This window comes from Limulus polyphemus, unplaced genomic scaffold (assembly GCF_000517525.1).
Source record: "Limulus polyphemus unplaced genomic scaffold, Limulus_polyphemus-2.1.2 Scaffold2691, whole genome shotgun sequence".
Taxonomy (NCBI): Eukaryota; Metazoa; Arthropoda; class Merostomata; order Xiphosura; family Limulidae; genus Limulus; species Limulus polyphemus.
In genome coordinates this window covers 197,747-210,693 of record NW_013668301.1, presented here as the reverse complement: position 1 = coordinate 210,693, position 12,947 = coordinate 197,747, and the positions used below count along the sequence as shown (strand labels likewise).

Sequence of the window (12,947 nt, the reverse complement as noted above, 5' to 3'; positions counted from 1 at the left end):
CTGTAAGTACTATGATATGTATTTTCTGTGGAATTAACTGTAAAATGATAAGAAAAAATAAAAAATTCTTATTTAGCCTACATATATTCATTTGTATTACATTAATTATACTTGAACTAACAAAGAAATCATTCTTATATGGATTATAAATTATCAATTCCTGAATCACCATTTAAAATATTATTGAAAATAATATTTTTTTTAATGCCATCTTATAATTTAGTAAATCCTGCTCACTTTAAATTCTTATTACGTTTTCATTTTCTGATTGTCTTACTAGAATTTTTCCTTCTTTAATCCAAATATACTGATAATTATTACTTCTGGCAGCATTTTTAGTTATAGAAAAAAAGTTTTTTAATTCAGGTATTAGATGTTAATTTACAAACACTAGACCTTTCTTATAGTTTTCATTTATATAAGTAAGTTTCATCACTTTCTTCACTTCATGTTGAAACCATATATTTCTAAGTTGTCTATTTTAAAATTGTACGATAATCAGCCTAGAGTCTTTTTTATGTTTCCTGGTGTTACTGTATGGTCTATTTGAATATCTTCTCTTCTTTTAGAGTGATATTAGCTGCCTTTGCAATTACTTGAATAATTTTTCTAATATTCTCTTTCTGTACTTCTTGTACTTCTTGAACTTCGATATTCATATTTCATGAATACTGTTGAAGATCAATTATTACTTGTTCTTTTAAAACGTTGATTTCCTGTTACATATTTTTGTTTTGCAACACTAGTTCCTGATTTTGTTGTTTAATGTATTTTATCTTTGCCATTATTTCTGACATCATTTTTATAATATCATCAATTTTGTTTGAACAAAAATCTACTGATGTTTTGAGATCATTCATTTCAGCTTTACATATGGGGATTTCCTGTCTAAATTCACACATGTTTTGTTTATTTATTTCCAATATTTCACTTTACAAAAGTGTTCAAACATTTTACCTTCACAAGTATCATCAGATTGTCCTAAGTTTTTATCTACTTGATGAACACCTTGACTGGCTTCAGCACACTCAGTATCATGTAACTTTGTTACTTCCACCTGCTTAGGATTATTTTCTTGAATTGGAATTGTACAATCCTGTTTTCTACAATTTGGACATTTGTAATTATTTTTCTTTTCTTTACTTAATTTTCTATAAGTTACTTCTTTCACTGCTACACAGTAATAGTGATAATATAACTTACAACCATTGAAAAATTGTGCACAATCGTTTGAATCAATTATTTCTTCTTTACAGATACTACATGTTAATGCCATCTTATGCCCCTAAATACTGCAAGGATAAACATACTAGCAGTCCTGTGGAACACCCCATCTCAACAGTTGGTGTTATAAAACTGAAAAGCCACAGAACGGAATACAACATGTAAAATTAGGCCACTATAAGGAAATAAAGAAATAAAAAAAAACACTTACCCAGTCACAGTTGACTGAGTTATGGAGGATGGCAACATGCAGTATTTGTTATCCTAATGAGGAGGAGATGGTGACATAATGAAGTTAATGAGAGATGAAGGTGTGTGTTGTGGTCCACACACCAGCCTGAATGATCTCCCTCAATGGGCGATGGAAGTGAGCAGCCAGGGAGAGGTTAAACACGTGGGGTAGGGGTAAGTATCAAGGCTAGTGGCAAGCAAATATATATTCAAAACAAGTCAAACTTATGTAAAGTAATTTTTATGCTATAGGAAATCACAGTTCTTAGATACAATTCTAAAATTCTGCATACAGAGGGCAGCAGTGAATGAGAAAAGCTATGATGTGAGGTAAGGTATCATACTGGAACTCTATAATGATGACACCAACTATCAACTTATTAAGGTTGTACTGAGTATAAAGAATAATTCTAAAAGGAAGTTCTCAAACTTACTAGTCTGGTATGCTACTCCATAAATGAAAGTCATCGACGAACATTTGATGCATTAGCACTCTTCCCACGGGAAAAATGTATCTGTTCAGAGACACATCATTGCTCTCATTCGTATAAATGTCAACCTGTTGCAAGCATAAGAGTAATTTTGTAAGGCTAAAATAAAAAAAACACTCAACATATGAATAGCAAAATTCCTTGAACAAGGGTAAAATCAAATAGTTTTACTGCATCAAATAATTTGTATGTGCTTAAATCATTGATGTACATGTTAAAATAATTATTTTCATATTCATGGTATATATATATATATCATAAAGCTCCATTTACCTAGCTAATCACTAAGCTTGGTAGTGCTTAGTATGTAGGGATGGGCCTACAAAAAATGGCCTCTGCATTCAATCTATTACTCTATGATGCTTACAAATAACTGCTAAAGTTGAGTTTTAGCCTTATTGGAGCACCTAATTGCCATTATCAAGTGTACCACAGCTTGTGAGACTCCCAATATCATTGAAAAGTGTTTAAAGTGTAGAACTGAAAACTAGCTAAAGAGCCAAACTGATCATCTTTCTTGTTTTCTTCTCCCATGCTATGATGCTTGCAAATAATTTCTAAAGTTGAGATATAGCCTTATTTGAACATCTAATTGGCATTATTAAGCATTTTACAGATTTTATAACAATAATATTATTCTACCACACATATTTTTGTGGGAAAATAATAAAATGGAAAACTACTACTTAGCAGTGAGTTCAGTTTATAAGCATATATTATTTCCATGTTTCATAAATAACAGTTTCATTTCTTGTCGCTAGATGACAGCACAAAATGTTCTTATATAATGACCATTTGTGACTTTTCATAGCACAAACATATCTGCCTAAACAATTTCGAAATAAAGAAAGAAAGAATATTTTAAATGAATATTCAAGGTATCAAGGAGATAAGTATTTACGCAACTGACAGATCTGTGTACATGTTATCGATGTCTGAGTTTAAAAACACTAGTTTCTTAATTATCAAAACAATACATTATATTGTGATCTACTCTTCTTCAGAATTTCAGTATGGCTGAGCCTGGCAGCTGTGTGTGTATGCATGGTATCATACTTCATAGCCTTGGATCTGTATGATGTCCTCCCTATTAATTAGCATGATCCTAGCATGTATTGGAGTCGATTTTAGGTACATGCAGTGAGTTGGGGTGAAGTTGGAAGGTGTGGGTTATGTAAATATCTTCTTAACATTGGTCCAGTGCTCTGGGGTACATGTACCATTCTGGAGGAACCCAATTTAATCCAAAATTAATTAAAGAAACTGACAAAGCTGATATACTAACAATATATATATATATATATGTATTACCATTGAATTATAAAAATAAATGGTCACTTATCAACCTACTTCAATGAAATTATTTTAAAAAAAGAGGGTAAATAAGTAATGAAAAAAAAGTTTTGCAAGAGATTAAGTATGATATAGGGATGGCAATGCCAATAAGTACAGAAACAAGGAAGTGATGAATACACAAAACCATAGAAAAATCCCTACATAAGTAGCCAGCTAATGGTTATCAGCCACTGTAAAAATGTATAGAACTATTCAGTTTAAATGCTTTTATTCAAATCTGAATTCAACATTTAGTTACTTATGTAGTCATTTTTGTATAGTTTTGTGTATTCATCCCTACCTTGTTTCTGTACTTTTTGGCATTGCCATCCCTACATCATACTTAATTTTTGCAAAATTAATTTTTATTACTTATATACTGTTGGAATTTACTAAGTATATTTTGAACCATGTTTTATTTAAGTAACTTGTTTCCTTGCTTGGCGTTACTTAGGAAACCACTGTAATCCCTTGTGACCTAAAACAGGAATACTATATACTAATTACTCTTTAGAAAGATTAAAAAAAACTTAAGACAAAATTTCTCAGACTGAAATAAAAAATTTAAGAACTGAAGGCTAAAACAATTTTTATAGGATTGTTGCATAATAGAAAGATTAAACTAAAAGGATATCAGAAATGACATTGCTAACATTAAAACAAACAGTACTGAATTTTATATTTTTAGAATTAAAATGAATTTCAAACAGATACTTACCTTTGAAATACTAAAAGTTTTTCCTTGTTGAATTTGAAATCATGATGTCAATAAAACAAATGAATGAAAATTTTGGAATGTCCTTTGCAGATTGCAGAGCATATATCACTTACTCATGATTCCCCACTCTCCCACCTTCCACATAACTTAGTGTGCTAGCATTAGGAGATCTTAAATAAACTCTTCTTTCCAGCCATAATTTAAATTTTATTGAAAGTTGCAATTGTGATGAAAATTTAGTTGTGAGTGGGAAGGCTGAACGGAAATTATTTCAGAAGTAAATTTCTCTTTAAAATTAATTTCAATCCTAAAAATGTAAAATTCAAACCCATTAGACTTACACGTGAATTACCTAAAGCCAGATTAAGCATATTAAAAAGGAGATGGTAACCAACATGAAACAAAATTAAAAATCTTAAAGTACAAGCTACATAGCAAGAATATCATAATTTATACTATCAAAAAGTTGTATCCAAGCAGAACTGGAGTACAATCCAGAAACAAAAAATATCTTGCACAACTGGAGTTGAGGGAAAATGAGTGCAGCAGGCCAGTCTTATCAAAAGACTGGAACTAAATGATGCTTAGAAAGATTCTTCTCAACAGGATACCTCTTCATCTGATTTAGAAAAAAGGGATGTTTTTATGAGTGGTAATGGCATATTGAACCTGTGGAGACAATAATAGGAAACATGTAGGAGGAATACTATGTCTTGTAGTTGAAAGTTCTTAGGGGAACAGCCTAGACATATATTATTAAAGGACATACTTCAGAGATAGTAGCTCACTTCATTCACATCAAAAATACCTAGTGATTCATACAACAGGACATATTAATGGGTCTCAGGAAGAACCAAAGAAAAATCAAAATAGTCCACAATGATGGGATCAATAATAATAATAGTATGGTGTAATGGAAACATAAAAAAATAACTATGAAATAACTAAGAATAAAAACATAGATGATCCCTATCTTTGTAGGAGTTGAGAAATCTAGTAATAACAGTAGTTATGTTTGCTTTTTTTTTAATTCCATGGAAGATTGCGCATGTGTAGGCAGAAAATCTACCTGCCAAGGTATCATCAGTTACCAGGTGGCACTCTCTGTTTACTTCTAGAGGGGTCATACACTGTCATGGAACTCCAGCATAAAAAGTGGAAATTCTGACTATGAGAAACACAGAAGTATGTGTGACAGGCGAGAGTTCTGACTGGACAAATCCAAACACAGAGTCTCACAGAAGTTATAATTTTCTTATTCTGAAAACGTATTTCTGACAGGTACTTATTTTTTGTGCATGCCACAAGCCTTAAATCTCCCACATCTGGAATTGACTGATTCCAATGCCTCTCACATGCAAATCATCATGCGATAACCCTCCACCAATAAGAGTGGAACATACTCTCTTGATACATGTGACACACTCTATTCAATTCTACCAAGCTATCACTTTGAGTTTTGGCAGAAAATGGAAGCACTGGTTTTCAGTGGGGAGGAAGGGTGGGAAGTGCGATTAGAGGTAAGTAATTATTGGAAATACATTTTCAGTATAGAAAAATTATAACTTCCGATATGGTACATTACCTCCATTCACATAAATATCTAGAATTCCACACTGAACAGGTGGAGGAACTGGTGCGAGGGAAAGAAAGAAGCATCTTTCGAAAGTATTCGAAGGACACTCCCAAAGAGATCTTCGGAGTCATATGTGGGAGACTGCACCACTTCTGAACCAGGTATACTCTTTGCCCATTGTGGAAATATGTTGCATATATCGGCAGAAGATTGGAGAAGCACATCCAAATGGGAGAGAACTATGGCAGAATAGTAATCCAAATCATACATTATATATTAAAGTTATGAAGCTCAGAAAACATAAAAGTGGGTAAGATTAAAGGATGTGTCCTACGTGTAGAGTGGCTAGGGTGCGATGGACCGTACATGGAAAGTCAACTACATCCAAAACCCATGCTACTGTGAATCGACATCCACGGGAGTGGGTGGGTGGATAGGATGAAGATCATACCATCAGCAAGTCAACTACAATCCAAAACCTGACCACATGGTACCAACATCCATGTGAGGGTAGGAAAGATGATCATATTCCTGGCAAGCTGACTACAATCCAAAACCCAAGCTACTGGGTACTTACATCCAAGTGGGGGCAGGAAAGAGGATCATACCAGTGGCAAGTCAACTATAATTCAAAACCCACCCATCTGGTTGGGGTAGGAAAGAGGATCATACTGTCTTCAGCTCCAGTTCATAAGACTGGAGGGAATCTTGTCCCCCCCAATCCATGAATGAGCACATATTGTTGTTATATAACAATTTGATAAATTGAAGGATCGATCCAGGAACCCAACATCCAGCAATGAAAAGATATTTGTGTAATGTAAACTATCTCACTGAATTATATAATGACAGGAATCACCCCAAGTGCAGGAACATTTTCAGAATAATAATCATTGAAGGATAGCAGAAGGGGAAGAACCATAGTAATTTGCAAGTAATTCCACTGTGACCCACTACACGGATGGAGTAACAAGAGTAAAAATGAGTGAGGGAATAGAGACATCTGCAATACATGTGTGAAAACTTATGTTGATTGGTTCAGCTCTAAATCCAAAACCCAACCAGTAGAAACCGACATCCACATGGGGGTAGGATGAGGGATCGCAATCGAAGATGAGAACTGCAATTTTGATGGCTCACTCCCATGTTACATAGTGGAGGATATCTCATCATTTACACAAGCCGAACACCACCGCCCTACTCTCAACTGAATGGTTTTATAATCATATTATATTATTTGTATTTCATTATCACATTCAGGAGGATGCCTTCATGGTCAACCACCCCAGCAGCTTAGAACTGTAAAGTGGTAAGGACTCTCAAACTCCACTAGAAGAAAAGGGGCAGAAAGTGTGGTGGAGAGTCTGGAGGAACAACATCTGAGACAGTGCAATGGGTGACCACAAAACCCTATTTTGAAAAGCAGACCATATCAATTTATTCAATACAAGGAATGGTAGGGATAGGCAGCTATCCCCTTCTGCTTTACCCATGTAGTCCATGGGTGAGTATGGTCCAGGACCGGCAAACTTATGAAGCAAAGCTATCGCGAGGATAAACCTACGAGTGATCTTTTTGAATACCCCATCTCTGCAGTGTGCATTGCATGGCCATGGAATTATAATGGTTAAGTCATCATGGTCTTATAGTGTGGTTTTTACTTGTCTAAGTATACCTGGACAGGAATCACTCACCACAGAGCAGGATCCATAAAGAAAAAGAGAGGGAGATGCCCCTGAAAATATGAGGTATATATATATATACTAAAAGGTAACTAAACCAGTCACAGTGTCACGAAAGAGTGAAGGATGGTAACAAGTGGATGATGGTACCCTGACAAAGAAGAAACAGCTACCCAAAGTAAAGAATGGAAGATGAATATTTGAGGAGTAGTCCCAGTGCTCGACAGATGAAGTACCTCCAACAGACGACAGTTTGGATATGCAGGGAAAAGGGAAGGTGCATGATCTGAGTAAAGACATGAGGAAGATGGATACAAGGAATAAATGGCCAACTGAATCACAATCCAAGCCCAATGGGTCAGGGAGGAAGGAAAAAATCACAGACAAAACAGTGGAGTAAGGGAAGGGAATCATGGGAGATGGATTCAATGGAAAAACCTTGAAAACAATGAAGCAACCCAAAGTATGTACTGGACCAACAAGGGCATCTGGAACCAATCAAGAAGAAATGTGGAAGATGGTAAGAAATAGAAAAGTTGAAAGGAATGAGCCACGAAATGGAGGTAAATAAAAAAATGATCCAGGACAAAGGAAACAATTGAGCTAAAACAGCAGAGAAACCCAGATTTGTGCCAGCCAGGAAATCAATTGGAAAGACCTGAACAAGAATGATATGGATAAAAAACATTTTGGGAAAAAACTGATGAAAGGAGAAAAACTAACGTGATAAACTGGATGTAAGCCCATCTAAATATATCAACAACAAGGGCAAGGGGATGATGAACTAGAGGACCAAAAACGAAAGATGGAATTACTTGGGAATTGATAGAATTTCAAAAACTTCATGTGAAGGAGTACCCCACAGGAGGTAGAGCCATAAAATATTTCGAGAGGTCACTCCTAGGGAAAAATGTGATGGGACTGGAAAGGCAAGGTGCAATGAGGATAAAAACCTGGAACACAACCCTCCAGGAGTCACATGTGAAAAAGGGAGATCCACTGTCTACCACAAAAGGAACAAGAAAGAATGTCCCTTTGGCAAGTGATAGAAGCCACCACCATCGAATAGTCAAAATGAAACATGATTACTCAAATACAAACAAAATTGGGAAAGAGAAACAATCCAGAAAAGGGGAAGGGAGAGAGAAACCCACCATTGTAGAGGATATGAAAATCTGTCAACTCACATAGAAGAATAGGGAAGGAATAAAAGTATGAGGAAAATCAATGGATGGTCCCAATAGAGGGGTGTGTAAAAATACCCACCCCAAAGGGAATGTGAGGTATGGAACAGGAAAAACACATCCAACTCGAGCTTACTGTGGAAGGAGTATATGAGAATGTGAAGACTACCACCAGTTCAGAAGTAGCCAACCAAACATATACATTCAATGAATAGTGTAGGTAAAATCACTTTCAAAAAGTGGAAGTCGGGTAAAATGCAGACCACCCCACAAAAGACATATGCTACCAGACAAGTCCAAAGAGCAAGGCACGAAACTGGGACCGGATCACATGGTGAAATAACCTAAAATGGCATCCCAAAAAATGGAAGAGTAATGTGGGCATACCCCAACATGCAGAAATAGCAAACCCACATGTGATTGAAGACTACATATGAAAACAGAAAAGACCCAAGAAGTGATTGAGATGGGGCCAATTGATCCAGAACCCCAAATAGCATACAAAATTAATGAATAAAATCCAAAGGTAGGACAGGTAAAGGATGGAAAATTGCCAGATATGATGCCAATATCTCAGAATGAAACAAAAAAATTGAATACAGCCGCTAAATGCACACGAGGAGCAGACTCGGCAGAGAAAAAATCTGATTGTAATTCCCTATTAACCACGGATGGGAAACAAACAGCAGTGTCCCACCCTAGAAGTTCTCTAAAGGAAAGAAGCAACATGTGGAGGGAAAGAACGGAAGATGGCAAACTCCCAACATGGAGGAAATGAGGAGAAGGTAATCCAAGAAAATTCTTAAATACAGAATATAGAATATATAGTGTTTCTTTGGAACACCAAAGAAATGAAGTGGAAGGTAAACATTACCCATAGGAGAGTAGATAAGGTAAAACAAAACTGAGAAACTAGGTAGGGGAGAAAATGGAAGGGATTAACATAGATCTGAAGGACGTAAAACCAAGAAACAAATCTGCCTGAGGGTAAGCTAAGGCAAAAAGAATTCAAGCCTGTATATGGCAAGGCTTGCAAGCACTCAATCTCAAAAGACAGGATTTCCAACAGATGCTACTGCAGAGCAAGGACAATGTATCACACAACAATTACATAGTGTCATAAATAAACATACTTTGAAACAAATGATACATGCAAGTCACCCATTGGAATTAGTTCAAGATCTGAAGAGGAGAACCATATGGTTGAGTTTCCTCCTGCAGCTCAGTCTATGCATTCCGAGAAAGTACTAAATGGCAGTCAATAAAACTCCTCCCATTCCTCCACCAAATGGCTCTTGACAAATGATGTGTGTGTGTGTGGGGGGTACCTTTAACTGAAATCGTGGCAATCATTGTGAGCCAGTTAAAGTACAGTAAACAATAATTAACTATATGAATCGCTGACATGGTGTTTTGGCAGCTAGGGAAACATGGAAATAATTGCTGTTACATGAAGAGAACAGTCAAAATAGGTTGTGAAAACAGTTAAAACAACAAAATTTGATATTAATTATGTGTTTTTGAATATTTCCCTACCCTCACATGTAAATTTGAGGTTGATATTGGCTATAAGCTTTACTTTGTAGAAGCTGCAGTTCAAACTCACCACCACATTGATGTTTACTATATATTGTTGCAAGATGTGTGCCACGTGTGACATAATAATATATATATACGCGAGTCTTCTTTGATACAATATAATCGATATAATGTGTTCATTATGTATCATTTTTGTCTCTTTTTAATTACAATATAATTAAACAACTTTCTTTAACTACTTGGTATAGTATTTTGTCTAATAATTGTTGAAATATATGTCATATGTTGAGGGTAAGTATTTTCATAAGAACAGCTCAATGACGCTACAAGAGTCGAACACTTCATATACCTTTTTACAGTCTTGGCCGACATATTATTCGGCCATATTTATTTACATTTTGGTTTTAACAAGTGTATAAGCTGATGTGTAACTCACGTTTACTTCACATCAAACCTATACATCAGCATACAAGGTGAAACGACATAGACTTAGTGAAAATAACAAAAGGTTGGAAGTATGAAACCAGTTTATAATATGGGCAAGTACTGTTAATAACACTGTTAATCATCGTAACAGTTTCAAATGATGAAACAAGTTGTTGTATAAAATATCTATCAAGCATTATTTTAACATTCCTTACTATCTTCAAAGCCACTTAGTAATTCATCGAATTATATAATCTCGATAATTCTCAAGAGTTCGGATACTGTTCACATAACAAAATGTTACACCCATGGTAACCCATATCATGTGTCTTGTTCAGTAAAATATCTGGATCTATGAATTAATTCATGACAGGTATTGTATGTTTTCCTATTCCAAGAAATCTGCAAAGAAGGTTACACGTCAAGACGTCTTTGATTCTTTTGTTAGTAGACTCATACACTGGATAGGAAGTCATTATGTATATGGACTATAAACAAGGCATACTAATTATCCCCGAGTTACACTCCAGTTGAGGAAAGATTCTTTCCTCTGACAACTAAACACAGCTGCCACGAATAAAATCAAACACAAACAACATAAGTAGCATATGTTATTTGATAATCTCTGTCTACTGCTGGGATATTGAAGTAGACATAATGACAACAACATAGTAATCATACGAATGTTATGGAGGGAAAAACTTGTCGTTTCTTTTATCAGAAACAGCAAATTCCTGCCCCTCTTTGCCTCACTCGTGAAGTGTATTTTTAACTAAAGTGGGCTAATTACTTTTAATTAAAGTGGGTTTTATAATAACAATATTAGGACATTTATATTGATTTCAATTTATCCTTGAGAGCTGGTGAAGGCAGAGATGACGAAGTGAAGGCACAGATGGAGTTGTGAAAGTCGAGACTAGCATCTCGGATTTTGATAAGTTACAAAACAAAAGAGACAAAAAAGATCATACAGAAACAATGTCAGGAGAAGGGAATATACTGTGAAACGTGTCTAACACACACACACATACACACAAAAACTGAGATAGGTCAAGCAGATTTTGCAGTAGATGCCTGGAATGCAATCTATGATAAGGTGGTGGGAAACTGAAAATCTGGGCCATCTGAAATGTATTCAGCCATTATAGGAGGAACACAAGTAATATTGGGAGCAGGTAGGGTAGACCCCAGCCCACAGGGGCTCACATAAACGAAATTAAGGGTAAAATGTATAAAGGAAATGAAATGAATTGTAAGAAATTAACAGACACAAGTAGAACTACAAATAAACTGAAAATAAATGATACATGTTAAGTCTAATCAAACAGTGCAGGACAAAGGATATCATTAAGCTTTAAAATAAAAATTTTAACATTACAATAAGTATAATAACGAAAATGAAAATTTATAAAATGAAATAAGTGTGTATGAACAATAACCTATGTATAAGATGTGATGTATGAATGAAAAGCAATATAGTTAAATGAATTGTTGATATCCCAGTCAGATGAATTACAGGTAATCCTAGTATCAGTGGTATAGGAGAAAGGATACAACTAAGCCAATTTCTAACCTGAACTTGACTATGAGTATCGACAAAATTAACGAAACTTATATTATAAAATTCAAATAACTACAGATAATAATATTAAAAGTATTCAAAAACCATAACAATATAACTATTATCTTTCCAAAGACAGTGGACTGTATGTCAAAATGTGTAAGCCTCCAAACTCGAGGCCTGACGAATATCAGCTTCTTGGATGATCAATCTCCAGACGAAGTAAAGCTGAAGAGAACATATAACTTCAGAAGTGGTAATGTAGAATTCGTAATGCAAAATAAATAATCAAACACAACTGTGTGGGCACAAACAAAGAAAAAGTCTTTGTAATGAAGTAATAAATTCCATAACCAGGTAGAAATATAAAATAATTCCACTTCTGAAGAACTCAACAAGTTACAAGTATCACCAAAGATACTGAAAAACATTAAAATAAAACACGTTAAGAAAGCACAAACTCAACTTTAGAACACAAATACTGCCAAAGAATAAGTGATAGTTCGGTAGAGTTGAATAGAGGGGAGAAACATGCATCACTCTTATTGGTGGAGGGTTGTTGCAAGATGATTTGCATGCAAGACACATTGGAATCGTTAATTCCAGATGTGGGAGATTTAAGGCATGTGCAAAAACTTTTTTCCATATAGAGGGCAGTACTGAACAAGAATAGCTATTTATGTAAGAAAGAGGTAAAGTACCATATCAGAAGGGCAGACCATTACTGATTTTTGTTTTGTAATATATATTTATATTTAGAGGTAAGCGGATTAAAAAATAAGTACCTTGTAACACAATCCAATAGGTGAAAGTGTTAAAGGAACATAAGAACCACATGGTAATTGAAACAACAGCAGTGAGACCCATACATAATAAAGTCCAAGTAGATATGTAATTCTGATCTAAATAATGAAAAAGATTGTGTTCGTACAATCATTATACCCACCAGGAACATCAGTATACAATTGCAAAAATACAAT

At 34.9% G+C, this 12,947-nt stretch overlaps 1 protein-coding gene across 1 annotated transcript in view; it reads right to left on the bottom strand.

Moving 5' to 3' along the window:
* LOC111087815 (cation channel sperm-associated protein subunit gamma 1-like) overlaps nucleotides 1-12,947 on the bottom strand; it is a 95,965-nt gene that overhangs the window by 30,947 nt on the left and 52,071 nt on the right. The window contains exon 8 of the mRNA XM_022395845.1: nucleotides 1,890-2,014. Within this exon, the coding sequence (XP_022251553.1) occupies nucleotides 1,890-2,014 (125 nt within the window). The remainder of the gene's footprint in view (nucleotides 1-1,889; nucleotides 2,015-12,947) is intronic.